The 24,302-nt window shown below is 40.4% G+C and overlaps 2 protein-coding genes across 2 annotated transcripts; both read right to left on the bottom strand.

Moving 5' to 3' along the window:
• Positions 1 to 718: 718 nt before the first annotated feature.
• LOC147610505 (uncharacterized) lies at positions 719 to 2,203 on the bottom strand. The gene is made up of 2 exons (XM_086786151.1): positions 1,833 to 2,203; positions 719 to 938 (listed from the first exon to the last, which is right to left on the bottom strand). Exons 1-2 carry the CDS (start codon positions 2,201 to 2,203, stop codon positions 857 to 859), a joined length of 453 nt encoding a protein of 150 aa, XP_086642277.1. The 3' UTR covers positions 719 to 856.
• Positions 2,170 to 11,635, bottom strand: FUS12 (proteasome family protein). Its single transcript, XM_086786150.1, has 12 exons — positions 11,500 to 11,635; positions 10,297 to 10,389; positions 9,978 to 10,056; positions 9,621 to 9,861; positions 9,445 to 9,519; positions 9,207 to 9,341; positions 8,909 to 9,096; positions 8,717 to 8,785; positions 3,331 to 3,421; positions 2,950 to 3,084; positions 2,666 to 2,778; positions 2,170 to 2,571 (listed from the first exon to the last, which is right to left on the bottom strand). Exons 1-12 carry the CDS (start codon positions 11,507 to 11,509, stop codon positions 2,481 to 2,483), a joined length of 1,320 nt encoding a protein of 439 aa, XP_086642276.1. The 5' UTR covers positions 11,510 to 11,635; the 3' UTR covers positions 2,170 to 2,480.
• Positions 11,636 to 24,302: the final 12,667 nt, after the last annotated feature.

Genomic DNA, 24,302 nt, shown 5'->3' with positions numbered 1-24,302 from the left:
GCATTGTGAAACAAATGTGACAACTAATGAGAACTACTTCCACCATTGTGCGCCAGTGAGGGAGCTTAGATGGTAATCTAGAAAGATTAAGATGGAGGTTGTATGCATTGTTAAACAATGGTGCATATACAAGGAAGGTAGATATCAAAACAGATGATCTGAACATGATGGAGAGTTGCCAAACATGTCTATATATATACTACCCAAAAACGATCATATGATAAGTTAGCTCAAGTCAACCAAGTACCATAGACACATGCTAAATTAATTTCATTAACGATGGTGACAATAGAACACAAAGTGCCTACATCCCTTCTCCTCCCTCATGCCAAAACAAGAGCATGGTTAGGTGAAATTCTTTTCATTCGATCTTGTGGACCCGGCATTTCTATTAGCATCCTATCAAGCCCAATACTTAACTATCTCCACAACTCATACAAAGATAACATTGACTTCATTTTGAACTTCTAGAGGATATCACGCAATTGGGGTAATGTTAAAGTCAACACGAGACCATGCATCTCATTCGAGCTCCGCGGCCCAAGGACAATAAGATCTCTCTCTACCCTTAGTATGATTCGACGTAAGAACATGAGCCCACATTTGCATGTAGCCTATCTGGTGTGAAGCAAAACTGATTTAAGCAGTCTTATAACCATCTAGCTACATATGGCTCCTCGGGATCTACTTGAGCATCCATACTGCTCATAAACAAAGCAATCTTTTCTCATAAAGAGGGCCTTAACGAAATGGAGCTAGCTAGTACCTATGCAGTCATGACGATGAGGGCGAAGCATTGATTTCCAACACAAAATAGGTTTTCCTTCGTTCAAGTAGTGAAAGCATTTAAAGTATGTTATTTGTCATTATGAAATTGATAAAGGTCCTTGTCACTCCTGAGGGGCCAAGTCCACTCTTCAAGCTCAAAATCAGCCTTTCTGCACGGAAACTATGTCTCATTAGGCTCTGTTGTGCACCACAAATTAAATTTGAAATAGCTCAAAATCATCCAAATCTCTCTCTCTCTCTCTCTCTCTCTCTCTCTCTCTCTCTCACACACACACACACACACACACATCAAAAAAAGGTTATTAGGTCTGCACACCATGTCTTCGGAATTAGGTTGGGTTTTTTGTTTCACTATTAGAATATATTCTTCATTGCAAAAAAATAGATTCTACATTAACTAAAGGTCATAGTTAAAAAAATGATTCTACACCTCATGTTAGGAAAATGTGTATCTACCCACGTGCATTGTGAAGATCTTGCATGAAAAATAAGAGTTATGAAGTTGTCTCATAAAAAAGTGCAAATTCTTATTGTGATAGCCCAAGGTGTCTGACTATGACAAAGAGGTCATAGGTTCAAGCCCCCCCAAGGTGCTTCCTCAGGCGGCATCGTCTATACGGGCGGATAAAAAGCACCTACACACGGTGAAAAATAGTAACCATGAGAGGACCTTGGGCCTGAGGGGCTAGTCAGAAAAAAAAAACAGAAAAAGAATAAACGTTTAAACATGGATTGGACCAACAAGAAAACCATGTACTTTACAACACTACCCACAATAATATGTGGCAGTGGCTACTTTAAAAGGTCTGCACTCCTAGTTGGTGGTGCATTACATAAGAAAAATCAGAGAGGATGTTTCCATGTAATGTTAATACCTCCATGGAAAATGGTGCAAGGAAAGTACCAGTGTCACACATTAGTAATCTGATTGTGCAATGGTGGACATCCTATTACCACATTGTTGTTTTATTGACCGTGTGAAATTAGGGTGGGCAAAGGGGCAAAGTACATGCATGAGGGGATTCACGTCGGGCAGACATTACCTGCTGTTAAGCTGGATGGCCAGCTCACGGCCACCATTTACTCCCAACTCTTCCAACCTCATCCAAGGCAGCCATCCAGTAAAAGCTGCCAAAAAACGCACAGCTGAATTCCAGCTCAACACTGCTTCCCGTGCTGCTTCCACAGCGAGCCAAACAGTATCACACAACTCTTGCACAAAATTAGTGTGCCGCCGCCCTCTTCTGAACAACCAAGCCCAACACGCTCTGTAGGTGTAATTTCCCGTCCGGAAATACATCATTTTCACACCAGACTGTAACATACCAGAAGATAACAAAAACATGGAACCCCTATGATAAATTGCTACAGACTTCCCTATTGTAAAACAGGCTGAATCCTGAAAACAACTCATATATATAGCAGTACAGCCTCATGATGATAAAAGGGCCATACATACTTGGTAGCTATTAAAAATGCTGAAAAAGAGAGCATCTCAAGTGGGAAAATTGATATGAAAAAGAGAACCGAAAAAAAAAACAGCTCTCTTGGATGTGTGCACTTGATAGGGAGCATAAGGCAGCCCCTATACAAAATACAAATGATCTGCTTTGAAAGTCTACAAAAATATTACTTAAATATACAAAGTTGGCATTCCAACTCAGTCCATTGCACACGTAGTAATGGCCACATCAGCCTATTCGGTTTGTGACCGTCTGACACAGAGTTCTCAGCTGAGTGTTCCACTTATCAATTGCCGTGTACTTCTTTGGGCCCTTTGACCTGCAGATAAAACATGGCTTGCATAGTTAGCCTTTAAGTTCCCACAACTAGCAAGCATCGGAAGCTTACGAGTCAAAAACCCAACCACATTTACCTGTCCCCAAGTTCTAGAAGCTGGTTGACCTGATCTATATGGCCATGCACTCTATTATCCAAGATCAGAGAGACAAGCAGTTGCTCCACGTCCTTCTCAGGAATATTCAACTCCTGACAAAGCATTACAATTAGCAACTGCATGTCAGCAGTTTATCATGCATATTGTCAGCACAGACATTCTGTCAACACCAACATAATAAGCTGTGTCGGCAGGTTATCATGCATGGTGTCAATACAGCTTATCATGATGCAAGCCCATTTCAAGTGACGAATTGCACTGACCTGGGAGATGAACGGAATACGGATGCGTGTATATGGCTTGATAAGCTTCAAGAGAACTTGTGTCCGGATGTTCTTCAACAAGTCTTCAATGTAGTTACGGATGAATGGATCATCCATTATTGTTTTCCGGTTACTCTGCATCCCAAAAACCATTGAAATTAAGATATTTACACACTTGCGGTGGGAAGCGACTGCCATGCATCTTCCCTTGCTGAGCACACCAGGCCATCCATCAGCCATGTCTGCCCCCCAATCAATCTCTATGTGCAACAGGCCTCAGTGTTAAGGAAAAATCAACAATACAATAAGGATTGCATGATTGTATTGAAAAACTGTAAGAATGCTTATACAGAGCATTTACAAACCACGTCAACACATTACCTTGATTATCTTCTCAAACTCCAAGATATCATTCCGCTGATACGCTGCAACGAGATTGGTCATTGCGAGGATTTCTGGATCATTTTTGTACCTGTTAAGAAAACCTTCAACATTGCCCAACTCCTCTCTTTAATTTTGCCCCCAAAAGAAATGCATGCTCAGGTAATCTGATTGAAATTTTGAGGTCAGTTTACAATGGTGTGTCGGCAGGATGTTGCCCAAGAGTGTAATTGCCCCAAAAAGGGTTGAGCACAATCTTGGCACACACTTAAACTTCTAATACTATTAAACAAGATGAAATGGCACAAAACCAAATAAGATGGCAATGCTGCAATAAGGCCGGAAAGGGCCGACCCCCCTTGTAATATGATTGTATTATCAAGGATTTCTCAAGATACAAGCTTCACAAGGCATCACATGCCAGATTTCCAATGACATCCATGCAATGAAAACATTTTGCAAACATGTTTTGTCAAAGTCAGGGTTGATTCCACAACTTTTGTCATGAAGAACCTCACTCCCCAATCCCCAGTGTCTTGCCACATGCAGCTATGCTACACTGGCATCCATACACAAGCATGTGTGTGCCAATCCGAGTCATAGAAGACCTTAATGGTCAAGCACATGAATGTACAGCAAGTAAAGAGAACTTGAAGAAGCTCTTACCACTGAATTTTGAGAAGAATTCTGATCAAATTGTCGATGATAGAAATGCTCCAAAGCATTTTCAGCACGTACATATCCAAGAGTTAGCAGCTGAAAAGGACTCCGAAGGGCTAGACAGTAGTGTAGCTGCTAGCACTCATTTTCTAGTTGATCCACAAATTACAATATTAGGTCCTAACTAACCCTCTCAAGGCCCCACCACTAGTCGATGTATTTGCTTCTTTATTGAAAGAGAATGACTTGTACAATGATGACTTGCTGTCCAGGGGACAGCCTTGACTTGGACTGGACTTGGGCTGATTATGGCCCTGTTATGGGCTGCTTTAGAGCACCCTTTTGTTGTGCAAAGTAGTAATTTAGGACTCTTGTGTGTGATGTATGTGTGATTCTGTCGCACTCTTCTTTATATCTCTGGAAAACCCTGGCACATAGGCGCAAGTGTTCTACACTCGTAGCTCTCCTGTCCGCCACGTGGATACATCAATCCCTCATAAGTGCCCCCAAAGTCACTTATATAGCAATAATCGGCCCTTTCTTTATTTATTAGCTTTTTAGCCATAATTAGCCCCTCGCTATTATTTGTAAGCCCACGGCCAATCCAAAACCTCATCCTGCTAGTGTGCCCTTAGCCTACATGTGAGCCCTCCAAATCCCCATGCCCTGCTAACCCTTAACCCTTATCTTGGGTTAACCTCGTAACTCGGAGTGGGGCAAGCAAAACACTTGACCATTAATGCAATTAACACTTAAATTGGCCACATCCTATATGCCACTTGATTCCACAAAACTGAAAAAGAGAGATGTGCACATCTAACACCACATAAAGGCCGAAAAGGGCCGACCCCCCCTTGGAGTATTTTATTACCCAAGGAGAAAAATATCATGCACAAGCTTTGAGGGCCTTACTCTCCCCACGGGAGATGCCAGATTATCCATAAGCAACCACCATTTGACCATACACACAGTGTCGTGTGCATAAAATGCCATGGACATTCTCAGATGCTGGTCCAGAAGAGGCAGCCAGAAAAAGAGTATAAGAACCAGAAGTTGAAGCACACAGTGTTGTTTTGGCAATAGGGTGGACTTGGAGCATGGAAGACATGGGAGATGCTGTCATAGGACCTGGCGGCTACGTTGGAAGAGGCTATCGACTGCAGATGATCTCTCGGCTGAGCCAGTTGGAGTCGGCTGAACCAGAGTTGCTATCGAATGCAGGGCGCTTCAGTTTATGTGGAATAACCAGTTGGACAGCATTAGAAGCATTTAATGCACTGTAGGCTGGCCGACCAGCAGTCGGCCAGTACGCCATGTATTCAAGAAGACTATAAATAGGCAAGTGGTGCTCCTCAATGATTCATTCATTCCTTTAGGGAATCGGTCCAAGTAGGGACAGATTTTGGTGTCTATCACCTTTTGAAGGCAGCCAATGTCATGTGCATAAAATGCCATGGACATTCTCAGATGCTGGTTAGAAGAGGTAGCCAAAAAAAGAGTTTAAGAACCAGAAGTTGGAGCACACAGTGCTGTTTTGGCAGTAGTGTGGACTTGGAGCATGGAAGACATGGAAGATGCTGTCATAGGACCTGGCGGCTACGTTGGAAGAGGCTGTCGGCTGCAGATGATTTGTTGGCTGAATCAGAGTTGCTGTCGGATGCAGGGCGCTTCAGTTTATGTGGAGGAATAACCAGTCAGACAGCATTAGAAGCATTTAATGCACTGTAAGCTGGCCGACCAACAGTCGGCCAGTATGCCATGTATTCAAGAAGACTATAAATAGGCAAGTGGTGCTCCTCAATGATTCATTCATTCCTTTAGGGAATGGGTCCAAGTAGGGACAAATTTTGGTGTCTATCACCTTTTGTGTGAAGGCAGCCTATGGCTATAGAATTAGGTACCTTTTTGTACCATATAAATATACTGAATTTCCAGCCATATCTCTCTCTCTCTACTCTCTCTTCATGTCTGCATTTTTGCATCAACATATTCTCAGTAGTGTTTAGGGCTGAAAGAAGACTCTCAAAGCTTCCGCGTGTTACATAGGTATCAAAGCATCAGGCTCAGGCTCAGCAAAGCTAAACACTGAATCAGTCCCATATAAAGGTGTACAGGTCCAAGGTACAAGAAAGTGCACAGGTACAAAGCCCAAGGCAAGGAACACAAGATCGGGAAGAGCTCCCAGGAGGTTTCTTGGTGGTGTTCCACAAAGCCAGAGGGGATGGCAGTCCTGTGAGCCAGATAGGTTCTCAAGCAACGGTCCCAAGGGGTCCAGAGTTTAGGGCTAAAAGAAGACTCTCATAGCTTCCGCGTGTTACACACAAGCTATCATCAAAAGAAGCCCCAAAATACAATGAATGTGTAAACCACCTCTTCTCATGAGGGTACTGATCTTACCCATCACCACGGGATGGTTTATGTTTTTCAAGCTCATGAGAATGTTTTTTTTTGGTTTTTTTTGTTTGTTTTTTTTTTGTTCCCACGATCGTATGGAGGAACAACAGCTTCAGTTGAGGTGGTTCCTTGATACGTGGCTATGTGGGTTTGATAGACAATTGATGCAGGTAGCCTTCATTTATTTCTAGAGGTGGAAATGACTTAAGAGGGGAGGAATGTAATGTACCTAGCACTAACCCTTGGGGTTAGGGGAGCCTCGGGATTAGGAAAAGTAGGTGGCCACATGCTGCTGATAATGTCTAACCTCGGGTCAGTGTGGGTGTTGAGAGTCGAGAGGAGCGCTAGAGCCAATGAAGTTGTGATAACTGTAATCCTGAATTATGTGCAATGTCGTTGCCAGCCTCCTCGTATAGGAGGTATGGACATACCTATGTGGTCCACACAAGCCCCCCCTCCAAGTAACAGCTTGGAGAGTGTTGGGATTTGCTATAAAGAAGCGGAGGATCCACCACTGAACTGGTCTGCCTTGGAGCAATCCCAAAGGCAATGACATTGAGACTCCTCGTGAAGCCACAACTGAAGCAAGTGACTAGCCATTCGTCAAAAGCCAACCAAAAGCCTATCGAGTGGCTCCTATGTGCAAGCTGCCAATGTCAAGTGCACGCTCGTGCGTGAGAAAAACTCAACTGAAGCAAATAATACTTCCGCATATACCATAAATCCAAAACACCAGTGTAATACAAACTCTTGCAGCTATAAAACTAGCGTACAACAATCCAGACAGCTTTAGGCACCATTCGAAGCACTATGAACAAGTCGGACAGCAACACCACTGGCAACCAATACAAGACTGGAAGAGCACTCCCATGATTAGAAAAAACGCATAAACATGCTTTTGATAGGTGGTGAGTGGAAAAAGGCAAATGATATGCTTTCAACACTGATTTTTTTTTTTTGGGTGGTTGGGGGGGGGGGGGGGGGGGGGGCGCGTGTATTAAAAGTTTAGCTCTCTTTATAAAAGCTATTTTCTCCAGAATGAATGAGAAATGTCACATTTACACCCGTGGACATGGATAACCTCATCATTAGGCCCGGATTTGGCAACATTTTAGGGGAGATTTAGAGGCACATTTAGAGCCGATTTTGCTGCCCAATAGGCTCCGAAAGTGCCCAAGACATACACCCATATATGGGACACCTTTTGGGCAGAAAAGATGACTTTTTGGACGAAGTTTTGTGGGCTGAAAAGGCAAAACCGACTGAATTACGAATTTCCTCCTCCTCCCTATAAATAGCCAAGCTCTCATTTGTACATATCATCTAATCCCCCTTTAGAATCAGGTCATACAGCCAGTAAAGGGTCCAAAGTCAACCTTTTGGTCATGCCAAAGGCCTCATGAGTTGAACAGACATCATCATCTTTTTGTACCATTGAACACACAGCTCATCTCTCTCTCTTCTCTCTCTATCTAATCATCATTAAAGTTTGCATCATTGTTCTTTATCAGGCTTAGGGTTGAGAATCAAATAAGTAAGGCTTCCGTGCATGCAACATTGGTATCAAAGCATTCAAGCCCAACCCTCTAAGCTGTCCGAGGAAGGTGCACAAAATCCATAGCAGAATACAGCAAAGGTAGCATCATGAGATGGTTTGCAGCAAGCAAAGCCAAAGGAAATCATTCTCTGTAAGTGTGCTCAAAGGAGGACACCAGTTAACTCTCAGATCAGTTCCCAAAGGAGGACATGAGTTAACTCTCAGTTCAGTTCCCGAGGCAAAGCAACAAGCATGATCCTTCTCCATAGGAGACCATAGCTGTGTTAAGGGAAAGGGATTGCAAGCATGGGGACAAAGTGGAACAGATGCACGTTTCTTCAACTAGACTTGGAGTGGAATCTGAGAAGTGGCAAGGTGTTCAAGTAATCAGAGTCAAAGTCAATAGTCCAGGGAGGTAGGATGACAAGTTCCAACCGGTCATCGAGTTTCAGACACTCCCTCTCTCTTGTGGGATTCATGCACAAAGGTAACTCGTATGTATGTGTCTGCAAGCAGTGCATTTCAAGGTGCTTTTTTAAACTGAGCAATAAAAAGATCACTTTCTTGGATTTGTCAACAAGAATTAATCTATGTTGAGAAACAGAAAATGGTTTAAAAATGCCTGTGTGAGACAGAAACGTGTGCATTTTCTCATGTGTGCATGTGTATGTGCATGCATGCATGTGTTTTTGTGTGGGGAGAAGAAGGGAAGGAGGGAGAGGAGGAGGAGCCCGGGGGGAGGTAGTAGCCAAAAAAAAACATGCACTTAGCTTTTTCAAAGAGCAGATTGCTTACGGTTTTGCTTCTTGACCATCAAAGGGATTGACTTGAGATTCCATCAGCATGTTTGCCAATACCAGGTACCTACAATCAGATCGGCATATGATTGCATAGAATTAGTTTTCTATACCCAAAACTTATGCATACAAAGAGGCTTTACAGTGTAAAATTAGCCCGTGAACACGGGAAGGTCTCAGTAATGCATACTTGAGGCATTGGATTCGCCGGTGAGTTCCAGCCTCATCATAGTTCTTAAAAGCCTCAAAAAAGTCCGTTGCAGCCTCTGCCCACTGCCGTTCTGCCATGTTCATCTTCCCACCACACTCATGTATGATACCCATGATACGAGGATGCGGTATTGCAGATTTTATTGTTAGTGCCTGCTTATACAGTTGCTGCAATGACAAGGAAAATAGTGAATTAAAGGCGATTTCCCCACATGACTAGGAAGGAGAGCCTGCTTACATGGCAACCCCCACCACATAGATGCACACTGTTGACATACCTTAAGCTTTTTGTTGTTTTTTGTCTCTGTGTACATCTGTATCTCAATTGCATACACTTCCAGCAACTGTGTGCCCTTCTTCTGATCATCTGAGCCATCCTCCCTCCGACAAGATTTGTGTAGCTCCTTCAATATCTATCGGGCATGGATCATTCCAAGCACTGGACTTGTTATAGCACATGTATCACTGAGCAGCTAGAATCTGAAACCTAAAGCAACAAGTGAACAGAATCCCCACCTTGTTCATGCGGCCATACTCCCCCATATCAAACCAGAGTTTGCAAAGCTTTAAGTTTGTTTTGAACCATAGCCGCTGCAATCTTAGTTAAGTTGTGTCAGTGACCTAAAAAACTGATACAAAGTAGATACTTTTGTAAAATCAAAATACAGACAGGGTGCCATTCACTTTCTGACCTCATTTTTGGCATCCTCCAGGGCCTTCAGGGTTGTCTGATAGAATTCCTGGAGTAAGTCCATGTTCTGGCTAGCACTTCCAGACACAAAGTCCAGAATGTTGTTGATACATTTCTCACTATAGTTGCGTGTCACAGCTGATTTGATGTACATTAACATCTCCCTGTAAGCATCCATCATTTGTTTGTAATTGGCTAAACGGTAGTGTAGCTTGACTGTCTGCTTCAAGGCCTTGAAACCCCTGTCAACAAAAACATATAAAAGCATCTACCTTTCAGCTGCCAGGACGATATTGTGGTCAATGCTGCATGGGCTAACATCAAATATCACAGAATTTAAGAAAAAACCTCTACATACCATTCACCCTTTTCCCCTTCCATCTTAACCACCTCAGCAAAACCTGACAATGCACCTTCAGGATCCATCTCCACCAAGCCTGTGTTTCAGAGTAGTTCAATTAGTCGGTATTGATTCAGGATAGGCTTGAAAATTCACATTATTTGTGAATTTGATAATGCTAATCAATTGTCAATCCTTCTTTTGATCGTTATCCATGTGTAACATAGGAATACTGCATGCAAACAGCTCTAAAACTGTCACCCATTAGATGGCAGCACTGTGACAAGCAGTGATGCCCTGCAAGTGCTTGCAGAGTAACCTTGATATTAGTGCATACCCTTTGAATTATAATATTGGTTTTCGATATCAACATCCTGCTCTTCTGGCTCCTCATCCGAATATTCAAATCCATAGTCCTCCATATCTGCATCTGCAAAAGGAAGAATGAATTTCATGTTTACCAAGTCAAAATAACTGTTTACACTTGTAGGCGACCGAGCTTTGCCCGCGTGGAAGAACTAACGAGCAGAACACAAAACTTAAACCCATCTGAGCATCCTGGCGGAAGCACACTGCCATGCAATGTCAAAAACTTCAAAGTTGAAGGTGCTCTCGGTACTACCTATGGATTTTGCCATATACTTCAAGATATATCATCCTTGTCATGCACTACATGTTGCCATGTAAGGTGTACATGTTTATGTACACCATCAAAATATACATGTTGATGTTGTACAATTTAGAATATAATGCAGTGCAATTCAAGAAACATAACAGTAATTGCGGTTATACACTTCAAAGAGAAGTGTTGGCAAACACTTTAAGAAACACATCATCTTCTAGATACGCGATTTGGCCATTACAATTCAGGTTTTTAATGAATTTTCCAAAATAGAAATCAGTCACATATTGTTGTGCACTTCAAAGCAGCATGTTGTCATGCAATTCAAGATACACATGTTCAAGATCCTTCATATTGCCGTCATAGAATTCAAATGGAATACATTTCAGTACACATGATAGCGGATGGATTTTCATGCACATCAGAGGAGAGCATGAGATCATACAACTCCTAGGGTCATACCACATCAAGACACAAGTTGCCGTACACATAAAGACACACGTTTCATACTCTGATGTGCATCTGCTGTCACCGTATATCTCTAGGTAGAAACAGCAGTGTACACTTCAGAATATCGTGTCGTACACCTTCAAGGCACATAATACCGTACACCACTGTTGCAATGCAGACGCGTTGCCATCCAATTCAAGATACACCTATTTCCGTACACAAAAAGACGCATGTATTGTCGTAGATGCTCTGTTGAACGAAAGACAGATCAAAGAGATCCGAAAACCCATGTCGCGCATGAGCTTGTCATAGCTCAGGTAACAGAATAATTTGGCAAACTGACTAACCACAGGGTAAGAGCTCCTGCTGGAGAGGTCATGGAAAAGATTACAATATCATTAACAACGAGCTTAGAGAGAGAGAGAGACAGACAGAGACAGACAGAGAGAGAGAGAGAGAGAGAAGTACCTGAGCCCATGGCTTAATTGTTGAGATGATCGAGGAAGAGCTGTGTGCAGGCGCGCGGGCGGGCGCGCGCGCGTTGGATTTAGCTCGGTGTGTGTCACCTGTGCGAGAGTCTATGAATTTAATCATCGTTCTCATTAATATATTCATTTGTCATGTCTTAAACTCGTGTATGTAAGGCACTTTGTGCATGAGTTGCTTAACCATCACCCAAAATTTCAGCCTAATGTAAAACAAGAATGTGCAAGCCCCAGAGCTCGAAGATGTATTCTCAAGTGAAGATGGAAGATGAATCTTGATAGTGTTGAACTTGAGGTGATGAACAACGGAACAGAACGACAGCTCAATTAGATCAACATTAAACAATTTGCATGTTTTCAATCACATAGAAATCTATATGATGTAGCCATTTATGTGGTGAGTGATGTGTGGATGTAGGCTAGTAATGGGCACTTTTCCCCTCTTTAAGAGGTTTTTTTCCCTAAGCGTATGTATACACTTTTATGAGTATATATGTGTAAGTGACCTTATCATTTCACTTCACTCATTCTCATCAATTTACTTTGAGTGTTGTGCTTCTATCTATCTCTCCTTACTTGGTGCATCCATCTGTATGGTGCTACCTTGATCTCTACTCCAACAATTGGTATCAGAGCAAGTTCTCTTGGCGCTCACCCCCATATCATCTTCTCCTTGAGTTGCTCTTTTGATTGTCTCAGATTGAGCTGTCCTCTTAGGTGGAGAAGTTATACCCTTATAGTGTGTAACTAACTACGTTAATCGAGTTTTTGCATGTTTCAAAGCATTTCGAGTGTGTTTCGAGGCTCATTCACGTGCTGTAAGGTTTTCATTGACGTCTAGGGGGGTGTCAATTTAAACTACTTTTGTTCAATTTTGGGTTTTCTACACTACAGCAGCAAAACAGTCGCATTTAGTATACAAGTACTTAGATTGTGACACTAGTTCAAATGTAATTGTGGCATCTCCACACAGGGAACAAGCCAAGTGAAATGGTCGACATGCACAGGCACATGCATTGGGGGCAATTCATGTAAAGAGGAGCATTATTCATGTAAAAACTACCAAGAAGGCTTGGGATGCACTTTTGATACGCCTTACCATGTGCATAATGAGGCATGATGCCTACTTGATTTCTAGCATATGAATGAGAGAGATTTAATGGATGAGTTTCTCACAATGGATTAAAGATCTTGCATGTATTGATGAGGCCTATCCAGAAAGTCATTGGTATTTACTGTTCTCATAGATTTACCAAAGTCATACCAGGGTTTTGCATCCATATTTCGGTTCATGCTAATGCCCTTATGTTTAATGAATTGGTTGCAGTGCTCTTGTAAGAATAGCAATCTCGGCAAAACCAAACTAGATGCATATGGGCGATCAAGCATTCATTGCCACTCAAAAAGATAAAGGCAAAGCCTTTTCTCATGGAAGTTAATAAGCCAATGACAGAATTGTTCTAGTCTTTTGGAAAGGATGCTGAGAAGGGGGTGATAAGCCTAAAAAGAAAGGCCAATGCAACTATTGTCTAAAGCCAGGCCATTATATTTGAGAATGTAGAAAAAAACTAGAGAAGGAGAAGAAAAAATAGTCATGCATGGCTGTGGGAATAATGCATCAGCACTAAAGTGCTGAAAAGAAGGAGTCAACAAACTATGCACACGAGATGATTGGGCATTCATTATGCACTACAGTTATGACCCTTCGGTATATGATGTATACATGTCAGTGTATGCATGTCAGTGATGATAGATCAACATGTCTGGTATTTCAATAGCAGTGCTAGCAGACACATTACTTCTTGGCATGACTTGTTTTCCTCCCTTATGATTGCTCCTCAAGGAGCCACTGTCATGCACAAACAATTCCTCATATTTAGTAAAAAGAGTTAGTAAGGTTGTGCTCACTGCTGCTACAAATGGTGAGACAATCACCTGGGGGATACACTACTAAGAAACCCTATGTATTATGTGCATTCAAGGAGTATTTTTAAAACCCTTTCTCAGTAAATTTTTCATGAATAAAATGACCCCTTTTTTATGGACTTATGGATTTTTTTCAAGATAGATTTAAAAACCCCATAAATGTATTTTTATAAATTCACCTTAAATTTTTGAATTAAAAAACCCTTTCATTTGAACTCACGTGCTATACTTACATATTTTTAGGTGAACCCCCCGAGACAATCACTCTCTCATAAGTTTTGTTTGTTTTAGGCATTAAAAAGAACTTGCTATTAATCTTTGCCATTGCTAGGGTAGGCCTCATGGTCAAATTTGTTGATGACAAGTATACAATTCATGACCAAATTGATGGAGACATCACTGTGTTATATTCAATACTCTAAGCTGTGGAATTTACAGGTTGGACAGGTATGAAAGATTGGCACATAATGCTTGTTTAGTTACTACCACACATGCTATAAGTGCCATGGAGTTATGGCATGCCCGCTTTGGTCACTTTAATTTTGGCAATTTGTTGCACCTTAAAAGGTAAGAGATGGTGTCAAAGTTGCCAAAGCTTGAGGCTCTTGTCAAACATGTATGTGAGGGGGTCATTTCGAGCAAGATGCAAGGAGCATCATTCCCAAAAGATGGATCAGTTCGGGTTGTCCAAAATTTATACCTTATACATAGTGATGTATGTGGTCCTATAAGGACACCATCAATTGGGGAATATCTCTACTTTGTGATTTTTATGACTACTCTAAGCACACTTTGGGTGTATTCGTTGAAGTTAGAGGTTTTTACATGCTTCTCACACTTTGATTCTATGGCTGAAAATATGTCGACATGTAAAATTGGCACCCTTCATACATATCGAGAGGGGGAGTATATATTAAAGGAGTTTATGTATGTATGGCTGAAAGAGGCATAAAACATCAATGCACAGTGCCTTATACACCTCAGATTAATGGTGCGGCTCAGAGGAAGAGAAGGTCTCTTATGGCGATGGCATGTTACATGGTTAAAGGCCATGATTTGTCTCATGTTTTTTGGTGAGAGGCAATTATGTGTGTTCCCTATGTGCTAAACAGAAGTCCCACCAAGGCATGGAATGACATGGAATAGCATGAGGCCCTCTGTGGCTCATTTGATTGTTTTTTGGTTATCTTGCTTATGCTCTTATACATAAACAACAGTGCAATAAGCTGGATAATAAGGTGGTAAAATGTATTTTTATGGGATACAACTTAGAAAGCAAGAGTATAAGCTCTACCATCCAACCACAAAGTAGATTTAGGTGAGTAGAGATGGTTATCTTTGTTGAGAACTCAGTTCAGCCCATGCTTTTATATAAAAAAAATGAAGGGTATAGACTCTACCATTTGGCCACAAGGCGGATTTAGGTGAGTAGAGATATTGCCTTTGTTGAGAACTCAGTTTAGTCCATGCTTTTATGTAAAAAATAGTAAAATGTATGCTCACAAGACATCTTTGATACACTCCTACCTTTGTATAATGGCAAGCAACCATATGTGGAGCAAATGAGCGCTCAATTAAATACTACAAAAGTCAGCTCATGCCAGTCGATTCAACTTGAATTTCAACTCACAGATTAGCCTGTTAAATGAGGCAATTGTGGATGATATAGTGTATGAGGAAAGGCTGGCCATATAGGCATCCAAGAGTATGCCAAATTGGCTAATGTAGACATTGCAACATAGCAAATTAGCTACTCCTTTAACTAGTAAGACACGTACAGATTTTCATCAATCTTATTCTTTTATGAATCATGTTCTCATTGCCAATATATACAATGAAGAGGAACCTATTTCTTTTGAGGAAGCATATGAAAATTATCATTAGATGTGCAAGCCATGCAGGATGAGTAGGACTCAATCCTCAAAAATTACACTTGGTATTTAATAGATTTATCTTATGGTAAAAAGGCCATTGGTACAAAGTGGGTTTATAAGCTAAAGCGTGAAGATGTTAGTAAATGTTGACCACTACAAGGTAAGACTTGTTGTTGCAAAGGGTTGTGCTCAAGAGAAGGGCTAGATTATGATGAGACCTTTACACCCACATCTTGTATGACTACGATCAGCAGGTGTATTATTACATTTGTAGTGCATCATGGTTGGAATGTACATCAGTTGGATATCAAGGCTACCTTCTTGAATGGTGATTTTCCTGAGGAGGTATATGTATCTCAACCTTGTGGTTTTGAGAAGGGACAGGAATCTAAAGTATGTGCATTAAGAAAAGATTTATATGGCCTTAAGCAGGCTCCTAGAGCATGGTATAAGAAGATAAATGCGTACTTGATTGCAAATGGTTTTGTAACTGTCCACCAACTGAGAGTTCCCTCTATGTAAAGAGCAGTAAAGATTGTTTTTTGGTCATCATTTGATATGTTGATAACATACTGCTCATATGCCCTAATGAGGAGAAGATTTTAGTCTTCAAGGCTGATTTACATATGTCATTTGAGATGACAGATTTGGACTCAATGTATTATTATTTTGGCATACAATTTATGTAGTGTGATGATAGTATTATGATGTTGTAGTTAAAGTACATACAAAAGCTGCTTACACAGTCTGGCCTCAAAGATTGCAAGCCTATTGCTACACCAATAGAGACAGGTGCTAGGATTAGTCTCCAAGATATAGGTGAACCATTTGATACATCACTTTATCAGTAGGCTGTTGGGTGCTTCATCCATCTATGTAATATGAGGTTAGACATTTAGTTTGGGGTCTCCCAATTGAGAAGGTTTATGCACAGTCCCATAAATAAGCATTGGTAGGGTACTAAGCGAGTATTCGGATACTATGGCACTCAATCCCTTGGCCTCTTCTATGCTAAGGGGGTGATATTCAACTATATGCTTTCAATGATTTCGATTGGGCTGGATGTTGTGACACACGAGAGACACTAGTGGCTTTTTCTTTCACCTTGGTGATTCATGTATATCATGGCTCAGCAACAAGATAATGGCCACTTCGAGCTGTGAAGTTTACAGGGCAACTTTTACAGTGACTATGTAGTATGTATGGCTTAGACGCCTTTTGGCGGATCTTAGTGTTGGACAAAAGTCCCCCACCTCCATCTTCACTGCAACTAGAGTGCATTAGCCGATATTCAAGGAACCCAATGTTTCATGTTTGCATAAAGCACATCAAGGTGAATTATCATTATGCCAGAGAGAGACTCATTGTGCAAGAGAGATTGACATGGCTTATGTCTCTACACACAACAATGTGGAAGATATGTTCACGAAGGCTCTCTCATGAGAGAAGTTTGAAGATTTTTGCAAAGCTTTGGGCTTATTGCCATTTGGGGATCTATCAGCCATATGGTCCATGTACATGTTCAATTATCTCTATAGGAGGGATTTGTAGCCATTTATATGGTAGTGATGTGTGGATGTAGGCTAAGTTGGGACACTTTTTCCTTCTTTAGGAGCTTTTTTCCTCTTAGGAGGTTTTTTCCCTCGAGCATATGCACACACTCTTATAAGTGTGTGTAAGTGATCTTATCATGTCACTTCACTTGTGCTTCACTCATTCTCATCAATCTACTTTGAGTGTTGTGCTTGTATATATCTCTCCTTGCTTGTTGGTACATCTATGTGCCTTGATCTCCACTCCAAAAGATTGAAAATTTATTTTGCAAAATTTGTGGACATCATATCATTGGATTTGTATCAAAAGTATCATGATGGGATTTATAGTATTCGCTTGCACTTTTAATACATGACTAGAAGCTATAATAGGTCTCTATTTTTCAGGAAGTAATTTTTTTGTTGGAAGTTAGATTGTCGCTCTGAAGTTGTTATACCCTTATATTGTTGCTTTTATCTATGCTATAAATTTTTCCTCCAAATGTATCTACTTTGCTTTTGTCATATGTAGTGTCTAGGATTTAAACTTTGAAGTACGTGCCAATCAAAGGATTGTACCTAAAACAACAGTAGAGGTGGACTAGTCTTGTGATATGCATAGCATTTTCTTAAATCTTTTGTTTACCCAATACATCATTTGTCATAGCATAATGTATCCTGTTAATATGCATTAGACTCATCATTTATGGATGGGTGAATTTTGTCTTGCTCTTCCTCGTCGTCGCTACCTATTTTTGCCTATTTTTGTTCCAATTAAATCTTTTTCATAATGTATTATGAGGTAAAATCCCATGCAACCAAATACCTTACATGTATTATTTGTAGTTGTGGTTTTAGCTTATTGTGGGTTTCATAGTCTCCAACATGATAATTTCTTAGCTAATTTTGAATTATTTTTTGTTGTGAAACACTCAATTGTAAGTGATGATTCCTTTGCTATGTCGTACCCATGTGTTTTCTCAAAACTTACAAGGATCGTGTTTGTTGTTTTCTTGCATAGACTAACATCAAAGTCAAAGTGAATCATGGTGGGAAAATATTGGCTCCAAGATTTATGATTCTAATGAAATCAGTGCCCATCATTTTTAAGAGAGGCATGTAGTATAATTAATTATCTATAATAGCCAATAGATCTTTGTACACCCTTAAATTTTGTTAGTGGTGACCGGATTTAATCTTGTTCTCATTAGTAGAAATGTTGAGTCATATCTAAAATTGGTAGCCCAATATTTTGTTTTAATTTCATCATAGGGATTGGCCAAGTCCATGTTCACTTTTGTACATAATGTAGGGTAGCAACAAAAATCCCAAATGTACAACTAAATTATACAACAAAAAGCCCAAATGTACAACTAAATTATACAATAGGAGATTCAAAAAGGTAATGAGAGAAGAGAAAAAGGATGGAGAAAATTTAGAAAAAGGGAAGAAGTAGGATCATAAACATTCAAAGAGGAGAAAAACACTATGCTTATGAACATGAGTACAATACTCACACATCACACTAACTATCTTGATGAGGCTAATATATAACATTATTGAGGGCTACTAAGAATTTGATGACCCTTTATTGATACCCTAGTTGGACAACATTGGACTCCAAGGGCATAGGTAGCATCAAACATGTGGGTTCGCTCTCCAAGATCATCTACTAGTACACCAAGACTACTACCAATGGCTCCATCGCTTTTCCAAATGTCTGAAAGAAGAACATAATCCTCAAGGAGGAAAAAATGCATAGTGCACTTCAAGACTAAGAGTGGCATTTTCCTCTTTAAGTGGGGGATTTTTTTTTTGAGCATTTCCTAGAGATCGCTTTTTGGGAATCGAGCGGGTAGAGTCCAAAAAGATACCCTCCCTCCCCTCCATCAAGAGAGAGAGGGGCAAAGAGAGTTGGAGAGAGTTTCATGACATAATTATTTGAGAGGGAGAGGGTGATAGAGAGTCAGAGGGAGTGAAAATAGAAAAACATGATAACATCACATCCTCTACATCGAGATTATTGCTTCAAACTGAAAATAAAACCAAGTTCATTCACATACAACTTCCAAATACAAAAATGTGAAAAACATTATCTTTACTACTATGGGCCTCTCTTGTCTTTCGGGGTGAAGGCACAAAGTAAGCAAATGGTGTTCGTACCCTTCTACACTTCCTCTAGCAAGACACGCTTAGACGATTCATCAACAAAACCATGGGCTCGCCATATCGCAATTAAGCCCACCACTTTGGCCTTCACTTGAGAAATAGCATCATCATTACCAGGAAGTGGAAAGGATGTGAGACCTTTCCATGCTTGTGCACTTTCTATGGTCTTCTGCCTGACCTCCACATTGGTGGCCTAAGAGGGAGGAAGGGCGGGAGAAAGATATTGCACAATCAATCCCTCTATAATGAGGTTGCTTCCACACAGAGGTTACATAGTCTAAATTAGGGTAGGTTCTCCTACAAGACAAGGCATTGTAAAGCTCAAGGTTCGATAGGATAGGTTGGTGGATGAACATATTCTTGTTCTAGCTTAAGCCTAGCACACGTAAATAAATTAAGTACAAGTGCTTGCATACAAGATATGGCTTCTTTTTAAATTCTCTATCTATAAAATTTGGACACGTACAACATGGTTGTTTGGTCTTTCACATGTACATCATATTTTCCCACATGTGCATCATCCCCGTGCAATTCGATCTTGAAAACTTCATAATTGTACTCCAGTCTTTGCACTTCTTCTACCACCGTAGCTTTCATTTCAAAGTGGCCTTTATTGTATTTTTAGCTCCTATGATATCAACGTGCGGTACTTAACTCTTATGCCATTTCGCATGCTTGAGCCACTAGCCTCTATGTTAGTAGTGGACCCATACGGTGGTTCTATGGAAGTTGTAGTTGTAAAGAACCTTGAAGCCCCACCGCTACTCATTGGGGTGGGCATAACCCTTCTGTATTCTTGCTCTCCACCTGGTATCCACCTTCCCATAATGAATATACCTCCTCGTCTGTGAGGTAACTGGCCATATCTTGGGTGGTGGATTAGGCTTTAGGTCTATGTTGGTGTCCATAATATATCAATGAAGCATGTGGTCAGGGTAGAACCACATCCATTGTCTAATGAGACCACTAAGGTGCTTTTTGCAAAATAGCCTTCAAAAGATGGTGCAAGAACACCCTTCTCAAATCTGGCTATTGCCCACACCTTTTACCCCCAAGAGGCATTTTGCTACATGTGACCTTGCTACCAATGCATGTCCTTCGGATTCCCCATGTTGCTTCATTCACCTTGCGCTTAATGATATTGCACTCTGTGACTTCCGCTATTCTTTTTGGAGTACTACTTGTATCATGCTCCTTAAAAATGATCTTATGTAGCCTCCCAACATACTTGCGGTCTCGTACATATATGTATTATACTTTGGTCAATGCGTGCCTCATTATCAATATCAATGACCACAACGGGTAGTCTCTTGTGATATATGCACTTTCTTTGTCACCATGAGAGGGGTAGGTGCCTTATACATGGGTGTTCCTTCAAATGCCTGATTAACTTTTCAGACAACTTGGGCTAGGCTTGTAGACAGTCGTTCTTTTAGTTTCTCCAAGCTTGGTCCTCTCCCTATGTGCTTGCCTTGAGAGTAAGAGACTACCTTAGTGCTTTGCAAAAGTGCATTTGCCATATCGGTAGTACATGCATTGTAAAGAGAAATCTTGTATCTATACCCTTCCCTTGCAAGCCAACTTCCATGTTTGCTTTCTTCTAGGTTTGTTCTTGGGGTATTTGGATCATCATTACTTCTCTCTATTACTGTCATGACTGAACTCTAATGTGCTATGCGCACCTCCCACCAACTTAACCAAGAGTCCATTGCTAACATATTCCTATCCATCACATGACCATTGTGCCACCATTAACATATTAATTGAGCCTCCACTGATCCAGCTTTGCTGGTAGGAGCCATGCGCCACTTCTCGCACATTGCTTTGTGCTCTCCTTGAGATGTAACGCACACATACTTTGTTGTGTGGACAACCATGCTTTGCTCCCAATGAAATAGGCAAGACCTCTCCCTATCGGTCATGACATTATTTTTCCCACCATTGAACACATGTCGAACTACATTCCAGTTAGCTTGAGCCTCATCTTCCATGAAACCAAAGAAATCTGTCCTTTCACAACCATGGTTTTCCACTTCATTAATGCATTCTCGTAACAAACATTGGGTCTCCATATCCTCCTCTTTCATTTTACATGTCACAATTATTAGAAGATCCTGCATGCTGCATGAAAACTCTAGTCATTTATGATGTAACACACTTGACCAGCTCTAACTACTTTAATACTCTACATTGGTAATATACTACCTTGGATCATACATATGACAAGCCATGGTCACCCAATCTGACGCTCGTCAAGAGAGGGTTTCATCCTCCAAGGGTTTATCAAGTTAGACACACAACATGTTCATAGTAATATTGTCATTTGAGGTTTCATTCTCTAATGGTTTATCAAGCTAGAGACATGTTCATAGGTATATCATTGTTATTTGTGGTGTTATACTCATTTACAACTAGCTCTTAGGTTGATTTTAATAGTTTGGTCCTTATTTCTAATTTAGATTTTATTGTGTCCCAGTCATGGACCAATTTAGCATCCCCATAAATGGACAACCAAGAAAAGCATCAAAATTTGTAGGCCGTTACTAGAAGTCATGGGGCCAAAAATTGTGATTGAAGCTTTAACCAATTATTTTGATCTTGAGATTAGGAAAAATCCCCATTGGTCTCACTTTAGTGCCATCAACCAATTTAACCTCTAAGTTAGTTTTTTACAACATTTTAGTGGACTTCTTCAATCATGGAAGGGACAAGATGTGTTGGCTTAGATGTCTAAACTTAATAGGGAGGATCTTTTATTTCTCCAATCTAGACTCACCAATAAATATAGTAGAGATTGCCATGTTCTGGTACTCTTCTTCTAGGAACACATCCCACCCCACCCTCCCCTTATATCTTCATATTGCAAATAGGCTCTTTGTAAACTCTTTTATCATGGCTTCATCCAGCAATCACTCTAATACTATTACGTTTTCAAGCATCTTAAGTAAAGCTATTTAATCTTTAATGCACCTCAAAGAAAAGGAACCTAGATCGGATGCTCTTATGGAAGAATGGACAACAACGTCTAAAGTGCAGGAGCTCTACAAGAAGCTCACAACAACAGAGAAAGTGGTAGACCTTGTAGACAAGAACATGCTAGAGGTGAAAGTAGAAACAACCATTGGGATATGGAGAGCTTTTGGCATCATTGAAGAGGCAAAGGAGGCTCCTCTTTGAGCTGAAGTTGCCAGCTTCATTGCAAATGAAGGGTAGAAGGAGAAGGCCAAGGTGATAGTTGATGCCCAAAATGCTTTCATATATTGTTGCATGTGTACAACATATTCGTAGTGTTTGTCATAATATGCTACAGTATTGTTATATTTGTAGGTGTTTGTCACAATATGCTACAATATTGTTATTTTTCTTTGAAATATAACGGAAGTTACATCTCTCTATGATGGTATCTCTGTGAAGAAGTATTTGTAGGTGTTTGTCATAATATGCTACAATATTGTTATTTTTCTTTGAAATATAACGGAAGTTACATCTCTCTATGGTATCTCTGTGAAGAAGTAACAGTGATAGTGGCCCATGGAAGTAAAGAACATTGTGTACACCCTTGCTTTCATGTATTGTTGCATGTGTTCAATATCTTGGCCAGAGTTTGCCATGTAATGTTGTGATCTGTAAATTTGCTTTGGAATACAATGCAAGTTTTAGATCATAATATAGTTTCTTTGTAAATGAGTTGTAGTGATAGTGGCCCATGGAAGTAAAGAACATTGTGCACAGACATGCTTTCATGTATTTTTGCGTGTGTTCGTGACATCTTATAGGTGTTTGTCATGTAATACCATGGTCTTGTAAATTTGCCTTGGAATATAATGGAAGTTTTGGATCATAATATGGTGTCTTTATAAATGAGTTGCAATGATAGTGGCCTATGGTGTGTAGTGCTCAACATCTCGTAGGTGCGACAATAGAGGGAGAGGAGTAGAGACATGTAGAGAGAGAAACCGCTTGCCTCAACACCAAAAAGCGTTCGCCAAAAAAATACACCCTCTTTAAAGTGTGCTACTAGGTGGAAGCTATGCAAGAAATTGAAGAATGTCTATGACTAAGTAGGAAAATATTAATGGAGTTCTATTTGACACCATTAAGGTTCTAGAGTTGGTCTAGACTACCTGCACTGGCTCTTGCTCCGTTGATGTGTCATTCATCGCACCACTTTGTTGCACTTAATGGTCCAATATGTCAATCTCTCTCACACATAAGTAAGATAACAAGAGGCACACCACACAATTGGGAAGACTCTCTCAAGCTCATTGCCTCTATTTTTTGCACGAGTTAGCCAAGGTCACTTCTATCATGTGTAAGAATGTGTGTCTATACAACGTAAAAAAATAACTTATATACAAGGCCACTTCTTGACACTTACCCAAACATCCATTAAAAATATAAAAAAAGTTCAAAAGACAAGGTCTACACTAGGTGGCTATAGAGGCCCTGACTTGAAGTATTCTTCCAAGTGGAAAGTTGGATTCCTATGTCCAACCGATTGGTGGACCCAACAATCAAATCTTTAGAGAAGGATCTACACACATGTGAATGGGAATATGAACTAGCCTTGTACCAAGTGTGATGCCTTTTTATTCAACAATTTGGTTTCTAAGCCTCAAGGTTTGGGGATCTTAACCATGGTAGAATGGTGTAGGGTCTTACAGAGCGCATCACCTTAATATGCAGTTACTATGGTTCAAACCAAGTGTGATGCCTTTTTATTCAACAATTTGGTTTCTAAGCCTCAGGGTTTGGGGATCTTAACCATGGTAGAATGGTGTAGGGTCTTGTAGAGACCATCACCTTAATATGCAGTTACTATGGTTCAAACCATGTGTCTAGCTAGGTAAGTGCAAGAAGGTAGTCTACCAAAATAGAGGGCTATTTTAATGCATTAAACTAGGTAAGTGCAAGAAGGTAGTCTACCAAAATAGAGGGCTATTTTAATGCATTAAACTACAGTTTTCTATGTCAGCTCCGAAGAAGGCCTTATGCTAATCACCTACTATGGTTCAAACCATGTGTTTGATAGGTAGGTGCAAGGTAATCTACCAACACAGGGCTGTTTTTGGCTTTTTTAACTAAAGTTTTCTACCAGCATGGAGCTATTTTTAGGCATATTTAACTAAAGTTTTCTATGCCAACTTTGAAGAAGGACTTATGCTAATTAGTTTAAAGAATTCTTTTACTAGCGATCTTCCTTTGGTGGTGGTTAATCAACGTGATATCAAAATTTTCCAATTTTGGCTAACTTGACCAAATACCAGTTTAGATAGCAGAGGGTG

The sequence above is a fragment of the Cibotium barometz genome, chromosome 49 (genome assembly GCF_041138505.1).
Source record: "Cibotium barometz isolate CiBa-2024 chromosome 49, ASM4113850v1, whole genome shotgun sequence".
NCBI lineage: Eukaryota > Viridiplantae > Streptophyta > Polypodiopsida > Cyatheales > Cibotiaceae > Cibotium > Cibotium barometz.
This window is presented reverse-complemented; position numbering and strand designations above follow the sequence as displayed.